The sequence below is a fragment of the Myripristis murdjan genome, chromosome 4, assembly GCF_902150065.1.
Source record: "Myripristis murdjan chromosome 4, fMyrMur1.1, whole genome shotgun sequence".
NCBI lineage: Eukaryota > Metazoa > Chordata > Actinopteri > Holocentriformes > Holocentridae > Myripristis > Myripristis murdjan.
The window spans coordinates 1,856,917-1,873,859 of record NC_043983.1 but is presented as its reverse complement, the minus strand read 5'-3'; the positions used below and the strand labels follow the sequence as shown (position 1 = coordinate 1,873,859).

Below are 16,943 nucleotides of genomic sequence, written 5' to 3'. Positions count from 1 at the left end.
TCACTGACAGCTTCTCATAGCAAAGCGGCCTTCTGTTGCTTGCTCCTCAGTTAAAGTTTACTCACCCAGTCCAAATGCTAATTGGTGGTAAAAACATGGCATGCATCTAAGAGTCTGGGTGGGATTTAAACCCAGGCCACTGGGGCTAAGCCTTAGTATTACATGGTAATACATGCTGTACATGGTGAGCCATCGGGGCATCCCCAAAACAACAATTTCCCATGGTAGAACTATTTTCTTGTGCAGTCTACGCACTCTGTGCTGGTCCTCAGCTGGTGGGCAGGTGCCTGAATGTTACCAAAGTGAATAATTAGCTACAGCATTACATCCAGTGAGTATATGGCACCCTGATATCATGCCAAAGTATGTAAAAGACCTGCCAGTCCATCAGTGGAAATTGTGTCAGTGGCCTAGGCCTCCCGACTCCTCGCAGGAGCCTAACTGGCACTTATCAGGTTAAGAGTAACATTTGTGCATGCTCAAACGTTAGCATTTCTCACATGTGGGCTATGCAAACCGTGACGTTACATGCTTAGCCTCGATACTGGGCTGCTCAGTAATGATGGGGGAAAGATAACAACACTACAGTCCTACATAACTGATATAGGGGAAGTGAAATTACATCACATTTTTCAAAATGGGTAAATTATCCTTTTAAAGCCTGCTTTTGTTAAACCTTCAACACTAATGCTTCGTGGTGAAGACAGGACAACACACATTATGTCTCTCATTTTACATGCAAAGAGCACATTATCTGCACTTTAGGAAGCTGTGCTCATTTCACAAAATTTCAGTAACTCAGACTGACTTGTCAGCAGCACATTGTCCTTGAGCAAGACATTGAACTCCTACCTGCTCATCTACTTTAATGAGAGCAGCTTAAGAGCGTCAGATAAAAGCCTAAAAAATGTAACATGAAAGCAGGTTTAACAAGCTGTTGCCTGTCTCAGAGAATTGCTTTGGACCCCTCTCACATCTTCTCTCAGTCACTTTCATTATCTTTTAATGAACCAACTGGCCTGCAGTGCAGAATCCCCCTGTACACACTGGATCAGCAGTTGTCCTCCTTTGTACTGACTTCAGTAATACTACTAAATGCTAATGGATGAAAATCAAAGGGTTCTGGCCACTGGATGTGCAGAGAGCAACACTTGAAGCACTAAAATGTGACTTTCAAAGTGGGGTCTGTGGACCCCCAGGGGTCCTTGAGGGTCCTCCAGAGGGTCCTCAGCAAAATGAAGAATAGCTAAAAAGTTTGTGAGAGGTGTCTAAACATAGCCTCAAGCTGCATTCAGACACCTTTCCCAAGTATTTAAAAGCAATAAATCTGATACAGCATCACTCATCTTTTAAATGTGTAATTTTAATCATTATAAATATAATTTCCTTGTCATTTTAAAAAATATATATCTGGCAGTTTTCTGAGAATTTGGGTTGAGGGTTTGGGAGCTGGAGGTTGGGGGTGGTCATAGTGGTCATAAAAAAACAGGATTTCATAATCATGCAGTCTGTGAGTGAGATGAAGCTGTTAATAGATAAGAATTTCCTCAGTTTGGGATCAATAAAGTAAATCTATCTATCTATAACAAGCCAATTGTCAGCTGTTTTACATTATTTTGCATGTTGCATGCAACCAGTTTCTTTTACTAGGATACAAATCTTGACCTTGACTTTGACCAAAAGGTCATTGTTGTTACTGATGAGACGTGAGTTTGAATGACTGCTTTTGTCTAGATAGAACGATCGCACTGTACAGGAAAAGTCACAAGTTTGATTCCTACATCAGCCATGTGACCTTTTGAGGTGTCCTTGTGTAAGTTCCTGCAGATCTCCCTTGCTCTGGCTAACACTGGCAGCTAAATGTCTAAAATATAAATGACTCAGGGACATAACCAAGAAAAAGGTTTTTTTTTTTAATCTTGTACATAGCTAACATTTGTAAAAACAATATAAAAATACATTGACAATATCTCCATATGAAATACATTCATGTAGGACAAATCAGATAGATTACATGCCAAGTAATAAAACACTTTGGGGAAAACAGCTTTAGCATTTGGAACCAAGGAGGTCAAAATACAAACTCATAAAGACCTAAATAAAAAGATATAGTTTGCTCTCCTGAAAGACCAAGTAACAAGCACAGCATCAGCATCATCAGTTCTTGTAAGCTCTGCTTGTGGCACAGCTTGGCAGGTTGGCTCATACTTTAGGGTCTTGTGACCACAAACTTCCACATGCAGTATGTACAATAGGCCTCAGACGGCTGATGTAGTGTTGAACACGAAGCTTTGCCCAGATATGAAATTCCAGATGAAATGCATTTTCTCTGTGGGGGAAAATCCATGGGTTTTTCGCATAATCACCCTGTCACAGTCTGTGATTTAAGATGGAGTTTAAACCTTGGACGTTTGTATCTGCATCTTTCCCTCTTAAATGGGACTGGATCCACTGAATTTTGCGGCTGCTTTCTGACCCAAATAATTATTTTGCTAACAAAAAGCTAACACTACGACACACATTGAATATGTTACAGCTGGCTGCTCTGTGACCACTGTCTGATTAAGTGTAAAACTAGAGACAGACAAAAAAAAAAATACCTGGTTAGCTAGCTATCATGTCCATTTCTTTGACTGATCTGTTATCTATCAAGGATGTTAAAGGATGACAACAAAAGCATTAAAACAAAATTGCACTTTAGTGGAGTGTTGGGTTGTCTAGTTCCCTCCTCATTAGCTGCTCTGTGCTCCCTTGGACTGCTACTCCACAATACTGTGTTTCTATCACGCCATTCACTTCCACAGGAGCAAAGCAGCTCTTAAAATAGCACTTTTACTGCATAAGCCAAAACCTATGGATTATGCAAAAATGGAAAACAACTAATACCTGAAATTACTCTTTTGTTGTTATTTTTCTTTTTAAATTGGAAAGCAGTCCGGTAGGACTACAGGGAACTTTCATACAGTAGTCGTGCACCAGGAAGAAATGACCTGATAGTACTTTGACAGATAATTGTTCTTACATGAAAAGAAGAAGAAAATCACACGTTACCCAATACTCCACCAAAGTTCAGTTTTGCTTTAAGAGGATTAGGATCCCTACAACCCTGGTCGTGTACACTGGGTCACCATAGATGGCTAACCACTTATAGCCCTTAGCAATTTGTTTTTGAAAATTACACACTATCGTCAAAAATGTTCGACATTTTTTAACATACAAAAAAGGACCCAAATGTCATCCGTTTGTTGTTGTTGTTGTTGTTTTAAGGAATTATACCAAAACCCCCATTCATTTCCCCCACAGATAAACTGTTGAAGTGTTGAAAATGCTAACAAAACATGACAGAACTCCTGAGCTCTATAACCAATGTGCACATCAGCAGCTGTTTTCCCTGTCGAAGTGTCCTAAAGCTGCAGCCTCAACTTGCTCACTAGTTGCAAGTCACTCTGAGTTAGAAATGCCTGTAAACTGTACCTCAGTGTGAGTGTTTTAAGGTGTTTGAAATGCCTCTTACTCTCAGCTGAGACTGCATTTGAACTGCACAAACAAGAACAGGACAAAAACTGTCTGAAATCAGTTAATCAGTCAATAGTTATCATGATCATTTTCAAGCCACTGTGTTCAATTTCAAATTGTGCCTTAATTCAATATATGAATGACTTTATTCACAAAAATCATGCATTGAATGCAATGGTTCAATATGAGCATGACAAATTCAAATTTACAAAATTCAAAATTCAAGTCTCTGCTTGCATTACTCTGTTTTCCTACTGCTCAGACCTCCTCTGAAGCATGAGCAACACAACAGCACTTCACTGAGTCTGTAGTATCAGTGAGCACGTTTACATGCACACCTTATTCCTGTATTAACTGGAATATTCACAATATTCCGGTTGCGCACATGTCATGTAAACAAGCACCGAACCCGATTAAGGTCATATTCCGGTTGGAGAGAATTCCGAATAAGCCCACTGGAATATTCCTGTTCCAACCGGAATATTGGGGCATGTAAACACCTTAGTCGGAAAACTCTCTGAACCGGAATATTCAGTCACAACTGCGCATGCTCGACTCACAAGGAATTCTGTGGCTTCTTTGTTGCTATGGTTACCTATGGCAAGCGGGGAAAATGGCAGGGCGAACAGCAGCAAGAGCCAGGAGACTGCAGTCCGCCTTCAGCTAATGAAAGATTTAAATATCATGGAGGATATCGATGGGAGAAAACATAGAAATAGCGACAGAAGAAGAAGAAAAAGTAGAAGAAGACGAGGAAGAAGACTTCTTCGTCTGTTTTTCCGGCAGACCAGACACCTATACGCGTGCTGCTGCCCCCCGCGGCTGAGTGTCGCATTACGTCAGAGAGTGGAATACGCCGAAACACGGGGGCATGCCAAGTAACATGTAAACGGAATATTCCAGTTGCCGCGGCGCAGTTACCTTAGCCGGAATATTGAGCCGAACCGGAATATGGTGTGCATGTAAACATAGTCAGTGATTTTGTTTTCATGTACCTGGGAATGACTGCTTCATCAAGCAAGCTGCACCATGACTTGCACTTTTGAAGTCTGTTGAGCCACTATCAGTATCTCATTATATGTACTGATAATCACTGAATCACTGAATGCCCTTGAGGACAAACGTCATACATAGGTTGTAAGTAGCCCTTAGAATATAATGGAGCTTTCCATTGATCTCGGAACTGGGATAAATGCAACTTCCTGCATAGATAGAGTACAAAGGAATGCCAGTTAAGTTGGAAGTCCAGTCCAAATTGTGCTGTTTGCCAAATTCAGTATATGATGGGTGTCATGCTATTGGTCCAACAACCAGAAGAGCCGACAGTCAAGGGAAAGCTCCATAAGTGTGGATGGCTCCATGTTGTTGATAGCAGCATGGAGTCTTTATAAAACATGTGTTTGTGGGTGTAAGCGTATGTTCATGTCGGCAGTTTTGTAACCTATATTTATGAGCCGGCCAGCCTGGGTGTGTACAGTGTGTGTGTGTGTGTGTGTGTGTGTGTGTGTGTAGGCCATGTGTGAAATAGATAGCACATGCATGTTCAAGGCTGCACTTTGCATTCATGCTATGCTACCAGCTTGTGTGAATGTGCACTGTGCATTTCAAGCTTGTGTGTTTGCATATGTGTGTTTTTGAAATGGCATTTGCAATTGTACCTGAATTCTCACTAGCCTGTGTATGCATGCATGTTTGTGTGAGTGCTTGTTCATGCCTGCATTTTTTTTGTTTGTTTGTTTGTTTGTTGCATGCATACTAGCCTGCCTGCATTGGTGTAAACTGTACGTGTGTTTAGGTGTGTTCTCATGTGTGCGTGGTCATCTGAGGAGCAGCCAGAGTAGCCCGGCCAAGCTGAACAGCAGGCCAGAGAGAGTGTTCACACACCCGTCTGACGTGTAGGGGTGGGGGGGGCAGTCCGTGTAAGGCTGCAGGCAGGCGGCGTAGGCCATGACGTGGGCCACGTAGTTCTGCTCTTTGACCCCGTGGAAGAGGTGAGCCATGGGGCCTTTGGCGTAGATAGCAACATCCTCTCCACCATGGGTTTCAGCATCCAGGGGTACGGCTGCCTGCTGCATGTACTCCTCATCATCTGGAGAGAGCAGAGTGCAAGGAGTTTAGCCAGTGTGCAGGAAGCATGTTAAAAGTGAGTGGAACTATGTAAAAGGGGGGTCCAGTTCTCCCCCAGAATTTTTTTTTTTTTTTTTTTAAGCTTTGTAGCCCTGCATTCTAATACATAACCTGCATTCTAATACATAACCCACTATTCTGGCTCTTGTAGAAAGTACAAAACTTGAATCCAGACAATATTTGAGGCTAACTTCTGGAGCGCCTTGGATCTCTGCTTTTTCCAGATAGATGTCTCATGTTTTGGAAGTGAATTCTTCAGTTGTAATTGACTGTTTTGCTTTGGTTTTCCCTGGCATGCCAGTGAGGTGGAGTTTGGGCTTCTGAGACAAAACTTTTGGTTCCATTGCATAAGTTGAGGTCAGAATGTCTCAAACGGGCAAAAATGCTGATTTTAAGAAGGTAATTCATCCCAGGATAGAGGTAGTTCCACGTTGCCATGAAAGAAGGCAGTGGTGCAGAACAGAAGTAGGTGGAAGTGGATCATCAGTGTTTGATCTTCCGTAGAGAGACACAAATGTCCTACCAAAGTCAAGTCACACACTGAGGCCTATGCACAGAACGGAACCCAACTCAGTACATTCAGCGCCACAATCATTATATTTCATCCATGCTTTCCACAGAAAAACACAGGCATGAGTCATCCATAAACCACATCAGTTAACGCTGTCTATATACACATCAGCAACTGTACACACACTAGTGCCACAGCTGAAAGACATTAGTTTCTGCTTACAGTAATCCACCATTGTGATGTTCCCTCTGGTTCCATTTATGTGGACATAACCGGGACCGTTGGCATACAGGATGCTGGTGAAAGGCATTTTATCATCGGCTTTCTTAGGGGCCAAACCTGAAGGACAAAAATGGTGTTGAAGGTGAATAACAAGTGGCCCATAAATTTGCATCATGACAAAAAAGACTAGATAGCTTTATGAATCATAGGAAAATAAGCGTCACTGTGCCCCCCTCATTCATTCTGCAAATGGCATTTGCATAGAGAAAGTGCATCAGCACAAGTATATTAGTATCTGGCTAGACAGTCATCTTAAATTAAAACATCACGTTAACATGCTGATTGCTAAATTGCAGGCAATACTTGGCTTTTCCTACAGTATTGATTGCTTCTCCATTCACCATAGAAAAAAAAAGAATTGTTGAATTGAATACTTTTATCTGTTTTGGGTTATGGGCATATGGAAAGGCTGCCACCTCTGCACCAAAATCATTGGATGCTGTCTACCACTCAGCCCTAAAGTTTATTACTAGTGATCTCTGCAGAACCAGTCTTTGGCCGTGAGGTGGGACCAGCATTGCTTTTTCGTTTACAAAACTTTAATGAAGATGCTTCCACCCTATATTCCATCCCTTTAACTGAGAATCCACATAATTTTGGTACTCATAGAACAGGTTGCTATTCCACATTCTATTAGTCAGAGCTGAATTAGGAATACAGTGCACCTTAGACCTGGAACAATCTGCAAAAGACCTTAAACAGACTTTCTGCCGCCACAGTTCAAAGGCCTTCACGTATACTTTTAATTGATCGTAGATGTCTTTAACTGTACTGTAATTTTATTTGTTCACCCCATCAATGGTCTTTATAGGTAAAGTAAAGGCTGAAAGAAGACTTCCATATCCTGTTATTTCCCTTTGTTGACATTTAGTTCAAACCTCAGTTGTCTCTTCGCATTTGCTCCGATTTTTTTTCTCTCTTTTTGGACAGAGGGGGGGTTTGAGTTTGGAGGACTGCTACATATTTGATATACTGAACGAGACCAGTTTCTATGGCAATATATTCATGTCGCTATTGTAAGGGATTCATAGAGACTGGATGCTGAACATATATTCGTAGAGTAAGATGAACAATGTGTCATCCCAAGGCTGTGATGTAGATTTAGCAGCCACGTCTAGCGCTACCATGGAGGTCCAGTGGAGAATTGGCTGAGCGCTAATGAGGGCTAAATATATAACAATGACGCTAGGAAAACAAACATACCAGAAAACTGCTTTTGTGGTGTGGGTGTAAGCCAATTAAGTAAGGAAATGTTAGTAAAAGTGCGCAGGCTGACAAAGGAAAGAAGTTTCCATGTGTAACTTACTGTAACAGTAAACCGCCTGGTCTTGAGAACTAGCTTCCACTCCCAGTTAACTGCCATCTAACCTTCCTATCTGAATAAATCAACTGCTGTTAACACGGGGCTGCTATCCAATAATGAAACTTGTGCTAGTGTGCAAATCAGAGCTGTTAACAGGACAGTAACCAGACTATCTTAGACAGCAAGCTGACATTTATCTAAAGCCAAAAGGAATCAATTGTAATAGTGGTGAAATTAATTCCCTATCAAAAATAAAACAGAAATGACCAAATCTGTTCAGGTGTGTTAAGGCAGCCAAGCAGAACATTCAGAGGCAATCAGCTGTTTTTAATGACTGTTGCCAAAGAGCTGAGGACTGCAAATATGGCTACCATCACCCGCAAGCCTCTCTTGAGTTGTGCGTGTCATGGTGCAGCTGTCTGTGCACAATGAGCTCCACAATATACTCCACAATATATGTTAATAAGCTATAGATGTGTCTACACCAAGGGTGGGCAGACACATCTAGACAGGAGGCATGTCCCGCGTACTTTATTCCACCAAAAATGCTTCTGTGTTTAGTGTTTAAACAAAAGGATTCTGAGCAAACTCATCTGATTTCTGTCAAAAACACACAAAAAGGAAAAAGGTGATGAGTAAATTAGCAAGAAATCAAATGAAAACTGGCAAGAACTCTATTAAAAAGAATAAATACATAAACAAAAATTCCAGAAAGTGACCCCCCAAAAATGACAGGAAATTACTAAAACATTACTGAAAAATTGGCAAAAAACAACAACAAAAAAGTTAATATAGTTAAAAGTTAATATATACACACAATGAAAATGACACAAACCTGTTATGATATTTTTATGTAAAATAAAGAAATAAATAAATGAATAAAAACGTTTTACTCCTGAACTTTTGTTAAAGTTCTTTGTATTTATAGTGAATTCTGAGCTTTGATTAGAGCTGGGACAGTGATTCTGAGTCTGGTGTATATTCACATTTTCTGCTGTCTGGGACCATACCAAAGATGGGGTTCCCTCGGGGTGTATTCCCACCGAAGGTGAAGACGTGGGAGTGGTCGGCGGTGACCACAGTGAGTGTATCGGACTCTCTGGTTAGCTGCGAGGCGCGCTGAACAGCCCGGTCAAACATCACTGCTTCTGTCAGCGCCAGCTTGGCGATGCCATCGTGGTGGCCGTGGTCAATTCTCCCTCGTAATGAAAGACAATGGGACAGTAAATTAAATAAGGTTCAAACCACTGGACACTTCCAGTAGAATCATGTCCTGATTAGATGAGGTGACAGTTCTGCTGTCTGGTGCTCTAAAGGCGTGTTCACACTGGACGCGATAACGCAAATTTGCGCGTCAAGTTTACATTAAAAGTCAATGCAAAGACGAACGATTTCGGGCCGGGCGGCGGGTTTGGCGGGGTTGGACGTTTCATCGCACAAGTTGAAAAATTTCAACTTTTGACGCGATATCGCGTGATGCTTTGACGCGATAGCCAATCAGTGTTGATATTCTCCCTACGTCACCTATGTCAAGAACTGCCAAAGGAAATCGAAAAATGGAGGACAATATTAATGTTGCCGCGTGCGGGCTACCGGGCTACCGGGCTACCAGGCTGCCAGGCTGCCGTGTGCCGGCTGCCGGGCTGTCGTGTGCGAGAAGGAGCAGGCGTGGGCAAAAGTCGCGGAGGAGGTCGGACTACCAGGTAAATTTTGCGAATATGTGTCCGTTGCTAATGAAGCTATTGGATGTAATTTACTTTTAACCACGCTAGTGGTAACGTTAACCCGGCATATCTGTCTCGCTACGTGTGTGCGTCTTGTCAGTGGATGTGTGTCACTACAGATGGAAAAGTCTGTGGGAGACCTACATCAGGGAGAGGAAGGAGGGAGAGAGGAGGGTGGGTTCGCATCAACGCGTCCATTGCATGATAGACGCGATTGAGGAAATAAATGATTCCATGGTCACGCGACACGTTTCGGGCGTTACGCGCGATTAAATCGTGTTCATCGTGTCCGGTGTGAACACGCCCTAAGTCAGCTGTCCCCAACATTTCCTACACCATGGACCGCCTTGCCTCAGATTATTTGTTCACGGCCCGGCGGCAACAACTGCATGCATACAGGCTGTGCAGCACGTAAAACAATGACAGTAGCCTATTGCGTAGTCTCAGTTTATTAAGTTCTGGCACAGTGTTTTTTTTTTTTTTTTCCATGCTGCACGGCCTGGTCTGGAATACAGCAGTGGCATAACGTTTATTCTATTTTGTGATGCTTCCGTCCTGCTGCTATTTTCTGCTGTTATGTTTACACATACACAGCGCTGAAGACCACACCTTGTACATACATTTGGCATACAAACATAATTCTGTTCCCTTTTTTTCTTCCTCTGCACTGAGCATGTCATCTTGGATGATCCTGCAATTAGTTTAGAGCTATTTGGCTGTCCTGCTTCCATCCACTTCTCTCCTGAAGATGCTGCTGTGCTGTGCAGTCAGGGCCCTGCCTGCCTCACAGGCGTTACTTCTTCCTAGGCTGGTGTCCTCAATAATGTGTCCATCATTATATGGCAAGCACCAGGGGTTTGTCATCTTCCGTCAACCCTCAGTGACCCATTTGGTCTTGGGTGCTTTTTGAGAGGAATGGCCCTTCCATTACTTTGGTAGTGGTGTACAGCTCCTGTGAATAGTTGCCATTGTTCCAGTGTTGTGCTGCTCTGTACTGTTGTTTTATGTTGGACTGTTTTTTGACCGATGGCTGATGGCTATACTTGTTTCCTCTTTATCCCAATAGTGACAGCCCTAAATGGTGGAAGCCTACCCAAAACAGAACAGTGTGAAATACAAAAATCTCACAGATTTTAGTGTCGGTGCTCCTTGGGGTGCAGAAGAAAAAGCTGTGGGGGAAGAAAACTCTTTAGTGCTTTGCATGCATGCACAGAGTAAACCCAACAGCGACAGCTCTAAAGGGCAGAAGCCTACATGCATACAGTTTTTGTCTCATGAGTCTCTAAACAGGTACATATTTTATTAAATAAGTTACTTGTGGGGTGTGGACTAAGCGGACATAGCCTACTGTAAGTGGCAACTTCACAGTCATGATGGGGGTACTCATCTTCCACAAACAGGAAGTATCCTTTGGGGTTCTTGCTGAGAATCTGGATGGCCTTTTCTGTCATCTCCACGATGGAGGGATCGCGTGTGCTGTTCCGAAAAACCTCAAACCTCATGTCCTTTGGCTCAAACAGGCCTGTAACCACAAGAGGAAGAGAAGGAAAGAGAGATTTTGAAGTAAAGCACAGTTAAGAATGTGGCAAAACTGTTGATGACAATTAACACATGATCAGTTGAGAAATGTTGTTTCTTTTTGTTCCACAAAATGTTTCACAAGTGTTGATGAGTTATTCGTTAAACTTGAGTTAAACATGAATGGCCAGACCACAATTTTATGGCTAAGATTATGATAGATTGAAGAACAGCGACAAAGGCAAGGGGCAAGAGGATATTCCAGTGGTTTTCAAAGTGGGGTCTGGGGACCTCCAGGGGTCCTCCTTCCAAGGGGTTCTTAGCAAAATGAGGAATAGTTTAGTTTCGCTGCTGTGGTTAGACACAGCAGTTCAAGTGGGGGTCCGGAGCTTAACTTGAGCCAACATGGGGTTCCGGAATATAAAGAAGTTTGAAAACCCCTGGGATATGACTGCTAGCAGTCTTGTTATGAAATGAAAAAAAGAAATGTTTTGAATTATCTGGAGTAGTTTGTTATCTTAACTAAAATTTACATTTAGTTTGCATACACTGCTAACTAGCCATACTAGCTTGCTATGTTAGTTAGATAGTTTGATGACCTTTCAAGATCATAAATGCTGATCATAAATGAAAGAAAAAAAGTCACTGTATTGTGATTGTGCTGAGTTGCATTCTTTAGGACTATGGACCCTTTCCCCAGCAGCCATGACATGAAATAGCAGGGTAAACACAGGTGTTGCTAATGATACTTAATAATGTTCCATTCCATTCAGGTCTAACAGAGCCAGGGTCCTGCTGTCGTTCATGTTGGCTCACTGGAAAGACTCTGCTAAGTGGAATAGAACCTTTTTTAATATCATTAGTAACAACTGTGTTTACCTGCTATTTCATGTGAAATGTGAAATTTCATATTTCAGCACGTATAACATGCTGAAATATGTTTAACAGCAATAATCACACTAACTATACCAAAACCCCCTCTCATCAGTATGGCATGTTTTGTTCTTGCATGTACAATGCTTAAAGGAACAATGTGTAGAATTTACAGTGATATTTGGGTAGAAATGGAACATAGTATTCATATATATATATTTTATTAGTGTACAATTATGTGGAAATCAGAATCTGTGCATTTCCTTTCGCTTAGAATAAGCCATTTATATCTACATAGGGAGCGGGTCCACTTCCGCTAGGGCCACCATGTTGTGCTGCCATGTTTCTACAGTAGCCCACAACGGACAAACCAGACAGGACCTCTGGAGAGCGCCTTTCGCGTTTGTGCAAATGCACAGGTAGATCGGAAGTCGGCTAACGAAGCCGGGTATATATTGTGTGCCGCATGCAGGCTTGCCATTTCGTCTTTCGAGGACTGCAAGAGAGTGTTTTGAGAGTTGAGTGTGAGAACTTTGATAAATGGAGGATCACACGTATTATTCAGCACAAGGAAGAGCGAGGAAGGGCGAACCTTCCCCTTCAAAGAAGCGAAAACGCGAAGAAGCCAAACGACTTCGAGACAGACGAAGACAGAAAACACGAGTAAACATCGGCGTGGCCTTTCCCAGGTGGAAATCACTAATGAGGGACAGACATTTCAACAGTGACGCCGAAGTCGCCTGCTTTCTGCTTCACAGGTAATGTAGACTCTCTGTGTAACTGCTACGTTACGTGGTGTATGCTTGCTTTAGCTTGAACCTGGCCACGGGGATAACGTTAGTTACCAGCACAAGTAGCCCAAGTTACCATGTTGTCACTGTTGAAACATGTTTATGAAGCCCCCTGCCCCTGCCCCCGGGGATTAGTCGAGAAGACGTGTAAAAGTTTGTCCTGGCGTTACAAATCCATGCCCACGCATCGGGTGTGCCATCGGGTTTGCAGTCCATGGGCTCAAACTACTCGGGCACGAATTGGTAATCAGGCGGTAGGCGCAGAGTTCCAAACCCAGGGCACAGATTTACGCGTGGGCCTTCTTTCCCGCAGACACCGGGGGGCTCCGCACAATATCATGTTTTTAGTTGATCTGCCAGCAGTGCTATACTTGATTTATTTTGATATGTTTGTAGAGGAAAGCCCGATCCCCGCAGATGACGTGATGGCACTTGTATGGCACGCGAAGGCCTCCGTAGCTGCTCCTCCTCGGTCGGAAAGGAAGGGGGAGCGAAGCGGGGTGTTCACTTGGTTGCAATCTGCAACGTCAGCGCTAAATCTTACACACTGTTCCTTTAACTTCAGGCAAGCAGTCTGACTGGTCGTAGACCCGTTTCAACCAAGTTAATAATAGTTCCCATGAGGCATTATTGGCTGCAAAGAAATGTTTGTGGTAGAAAAGCTCAGACAGCAAGAACATTATATTTGACAGCCTTTGAGAAACAAATGCTGTCTGTCTATTGTGTATTGTCTACTGTGTGACGTGGCCTCCTCCTGCCTGCGTACCTGCCCTACTTTCTCTCTGCTATGCGTGCAGATGTTGGTGACTGATGCTTGTTTGTCTTTCTGCTCGATCTATGGCTTTGAAATACCAACCCATGAGTCGATCGGTAGTTTTCACACTGATCTCGTCAAACTGCCTCCTGTGCCAGACGTAGCGGGACCGCTTGTCCTGAAACACAAATGAGGACACATACATCTGTGATGACTTAAAATATCTGGAGTCATTTGGGCGTCATTTAAAAATCCAAGCCACAGCTGTAATTTGCAAATTCAACCGTGATGCCAAAATCAGTGGCTTGCTTTGATTTTCTCCAACTGTTTGTGACATTTCTGAATACAAAAATGATTTCTGTCATCCATGGTTACAGAGACTCCTACAGTCTTACTATAAATCAACTACACATTTTGTTTGCTTTGCTTTAATGCAAGCTGATTTATTGTCTTTTTTTTAACACGTCTATTTGTTTACTGTGTGATACTTTATTGTTTTTGTTTCTGGTTTCTCTTTCAATTTACAGAAGTCTTTATAGCTTTGTTTTGAAAGATGGTATGCAAAAGTTTATAATAATAATAATGATAGAACTAATCATAATAATGATCATGCATAACCAAATCATGCATAAGACAATGTATGGAACTGTAAAAGCATGAGCCATTTTATTTTTTATCTTTGAGCAAAGAAAAAAACCTCACTGGTTTTGCCTTCAGCCACACATCGATGAGGTTCCTCTTGTCCTTGCGATCTCCTTTTCGAGAGTTGGAGGCGGGGTACTCGGGGTCCGGGGTGCCTTTTGGTGTCATATACATCCTCCCTCCTCCCAGAATCACCTGACAGTTGCAGCAGACACACAATAGTCATTATACTGAATATGACAGTGTTTACACTGAAGAAACCATGCTGATTATATCAGACAAGCCTATACTCTATGTGCTCTTAAATCCAAACTTAAAACTTTATTGTTTTGCTTGATCTGTTTTTGACTGAATTTTTATTATTCTCAAAAAAATGTTGAATTGCTGCAGTACTTTGCATTTTTTAAATCTAAAGTTACTATTTTTAGGGTATTCTATTATTCCGTAAAGCTGTGCTCAACTCATCAACTCACCTTTGCCTTTACAGGGTAGAATGTAAAAAGCAGGATTACTGTACATGAGGAGTTCATTTTCTAATTGCTTTATATCCATCTGGGGAAAAAAACAACTACCAACCATATTTTAAAAAGTAATCAGCTTCAATTCTTGCCAATCAATGCTTCAAATTTTTGTGCTTCAATTTTTTGTGCAGACTAATACATTTATCACAAAAAAGAAAAAAAAATCAGTTTTGGTTTTGTGCAAATAGACCATTTTTTTGTGCTGTGTGTGAGGTGCTTTCATAAGCATTGCGTGGTTTACTACGTGCTGACATGTGACCCTATATTTTTAAGATAACCAATGAGAAACTACCATACGTCATCTGTTTACCTGAGGCCCACTTGCATGCCGCTGAGAGAGATACAAACATTTTCACAGTCCAGTTGCACGTGGGTCATAAAACTGAACTGAACTGAAGATATTGTTGCATGATATCTTCACCTGAATGCCACTGCCTTAGCACACTTTAAAACAATATATAGAATATTTAAAAAAGTCTAAAAGGCACTATAAATGGGTTTAGATCTAGCAATGCTGCCAATCCAATAACACATTGTTGCTGTCTTTTCTCTCTGAAAGTTAAAAGAAAGTGTCCCTTAAAAAAATAATGGGGCATATATTTTGAAATGAATGCGTACATCAATGTCAACGTTGGTGACCAGCTGAGTGGCGATGTCAACGCAGCCCTGCCGGCGGGCACTAGGGGGAAGGTCAGCATCACTGTACCAACTACGGCTCACTGAGTGGGCGTAGGCGGCTGCGGGGGAGGCATGCTGGACACGGGTGGTGGTCACGATGCCAACCGATTTACCTGACCAACACACAGAAACATACAAAACAGAAACAAAACACTAATTGAAAAATGTGCAGCACTTTGTGTTAGTGACATTGATATAAACTGACACCTTAAAGAGCCATACCAGTTCTTTTGCAATGTTTAACATAATATCTGCAAAGTATGTATACCACAGATTTCTGGTAACCTTTTCCCAAACCAAGCAGTTGTATTTTAGAACTCTGGTATCATTTTTCCCACGTTACCCAGTTATTGGTTTCCATTCATTCCACTACGACATGAAAATGAAGTTTCAAAGACTTTAAACCAGTATTCCATGACTGTAATAAAGTTCTCCACATTAGTTTTCCTAAAAGCAGCAGCACTGTTGTGTTTTGATGACTTGAAATTGGGCTGAGAAATAGTCCCCGGGGAAACATCTGCTTAACACAGTGAATTATCAGTTCTGTAGTTGAGGAATGATGATGAATTTGTTGGCTGTAGAAGCAGAACATTATAAGGTGGCTGTTTGAACCAAAAATTTAAATTTGAAAATCAAAGGATTTTGATTGTAAGTGGTAAAATCTTTAGTACAACACGTGATTTGCAAAATTGTTTGCTGCAATTTAAAATGTGGGGAAATTGTAGTAAGTATGTCAAACATTGAAAATCACAGGTATTGTCCTTTAAGGGTCCCATAAAATGGACTCTTACTCTGTTGATTTTATGTATTTTCTGTGGAAACAGAATGTTTGGGCGGGACATTGCAGGGAAGAAGCATTCACAACTGTAGACCAACAGGATGGACTAAACCCTAACCCTAACCGGATATCAGCTTTGAAGGGAAACAGTTTTATTTGAAAGGATAGGTGGATGAGATACAATGAATTTAATTTGTGAAGTTTTTATTGGTTGAAATTTTAATTTACATCCACTAGTGCAGGATGATGTCACTATTTAAGATATTCTGTTTTACAGGAAGTAGAGCTCATGTGAGGTCATTTCATGGGGACTTTAAATAGAAAACAATGGGACATTACATATATTAGAAAGTTTTTCTTGGGCACCGAACTGCTCTGGGGACCCAGATTCACTGGGCGGGGCCAAATACATTTTTCTGGCTAAGTACCATTTGGCTTAAGTCCAGAGGGGAAAAAAAAAAAAAAAAAACACCTGTAAAAGTGGAGGTAGCTATAATATTAAGAAGTCTAGCACTACTTGCTAAGTGTCCATAGAGTGTTATTTTCAGAGTACCACGGCCATGTAGAGAAAATGTGCTGCACCCAGTATCTTTTTTCAGAGTGCTGTGCCTTCTTTTGCAGCTGCTTCCAGTGCTTCTATTTGAAGCACGTGACCACATGCAACGGAGTTAGCATGTGAAAAAGTACAGGATCAAGGACAAAAAGCAACACTACGAAACGAGATAGCAGGTATATTGAAAACGGCCAAACCACCACCCAGCAATATTACCAAACAGGAAGAAAAAGCCATGAGAACATTAGCAAAAAATAAAGATATCACAATCCTCCCAGCAGATAAAGGCAGAACCACAGTCATGATGGGCACAGACCAATACGAACAAAAAATGATGGAGTTACTAGATGACGACGCTTCCTAGGTGCTAAA

The 16,943-nt window shown here is 41.8% G+C and overlaps 1 protein-coding gene across 1 annotated transcript in view; it reads right to left on the bottom strand.

The window, feature by feature from the left end:
• Nucleotides 1-5,333: 5,333 nt before the first annotated feature.
• Nucleotides 5,334-16,943, bottom strand: part of alpi.1 (alkaline phosphatase, intestinal, tandem duplicate 1) — a 39,120-nt gene continuing 27,510 nt past the window's right edge. The window contains exons 6-12 of the mRNA XM_030049633.1: nucleotides 15,181-15,353; nucleotides 14,102-14,236; nucleotides 13,502-13,577; nucleotides 10,851-10,985; nucleotides 8,750-8,941; nucleotides 6,377-6,493; nucleotides 5,334-5,605 (exon numbers count right to left, since the gene is read on the bottom strand). Coding sequence (XP_029905493.1) covers nucleotides 5,334-5,605; nucleotides 6,377-6,493; nucleotides 8,750-8,941; nucleotides 10,851-10,985; nucleotides 13,502-13,577; nucleotides 14,102-14,236; nucleotides 15,181-15,353 — 1,100 coding nt within the window. The remainder of the gene's footprint in view (nucleotides 5,606-6,376; nucleotides 6,494-8,749; nucleotides 8,942-10,850; nucleotides 10,986-13,501; nucleotides 13,578-14,101; nucleotides 14,237-15,180; nucleotides 15,354-16,943) is intronic.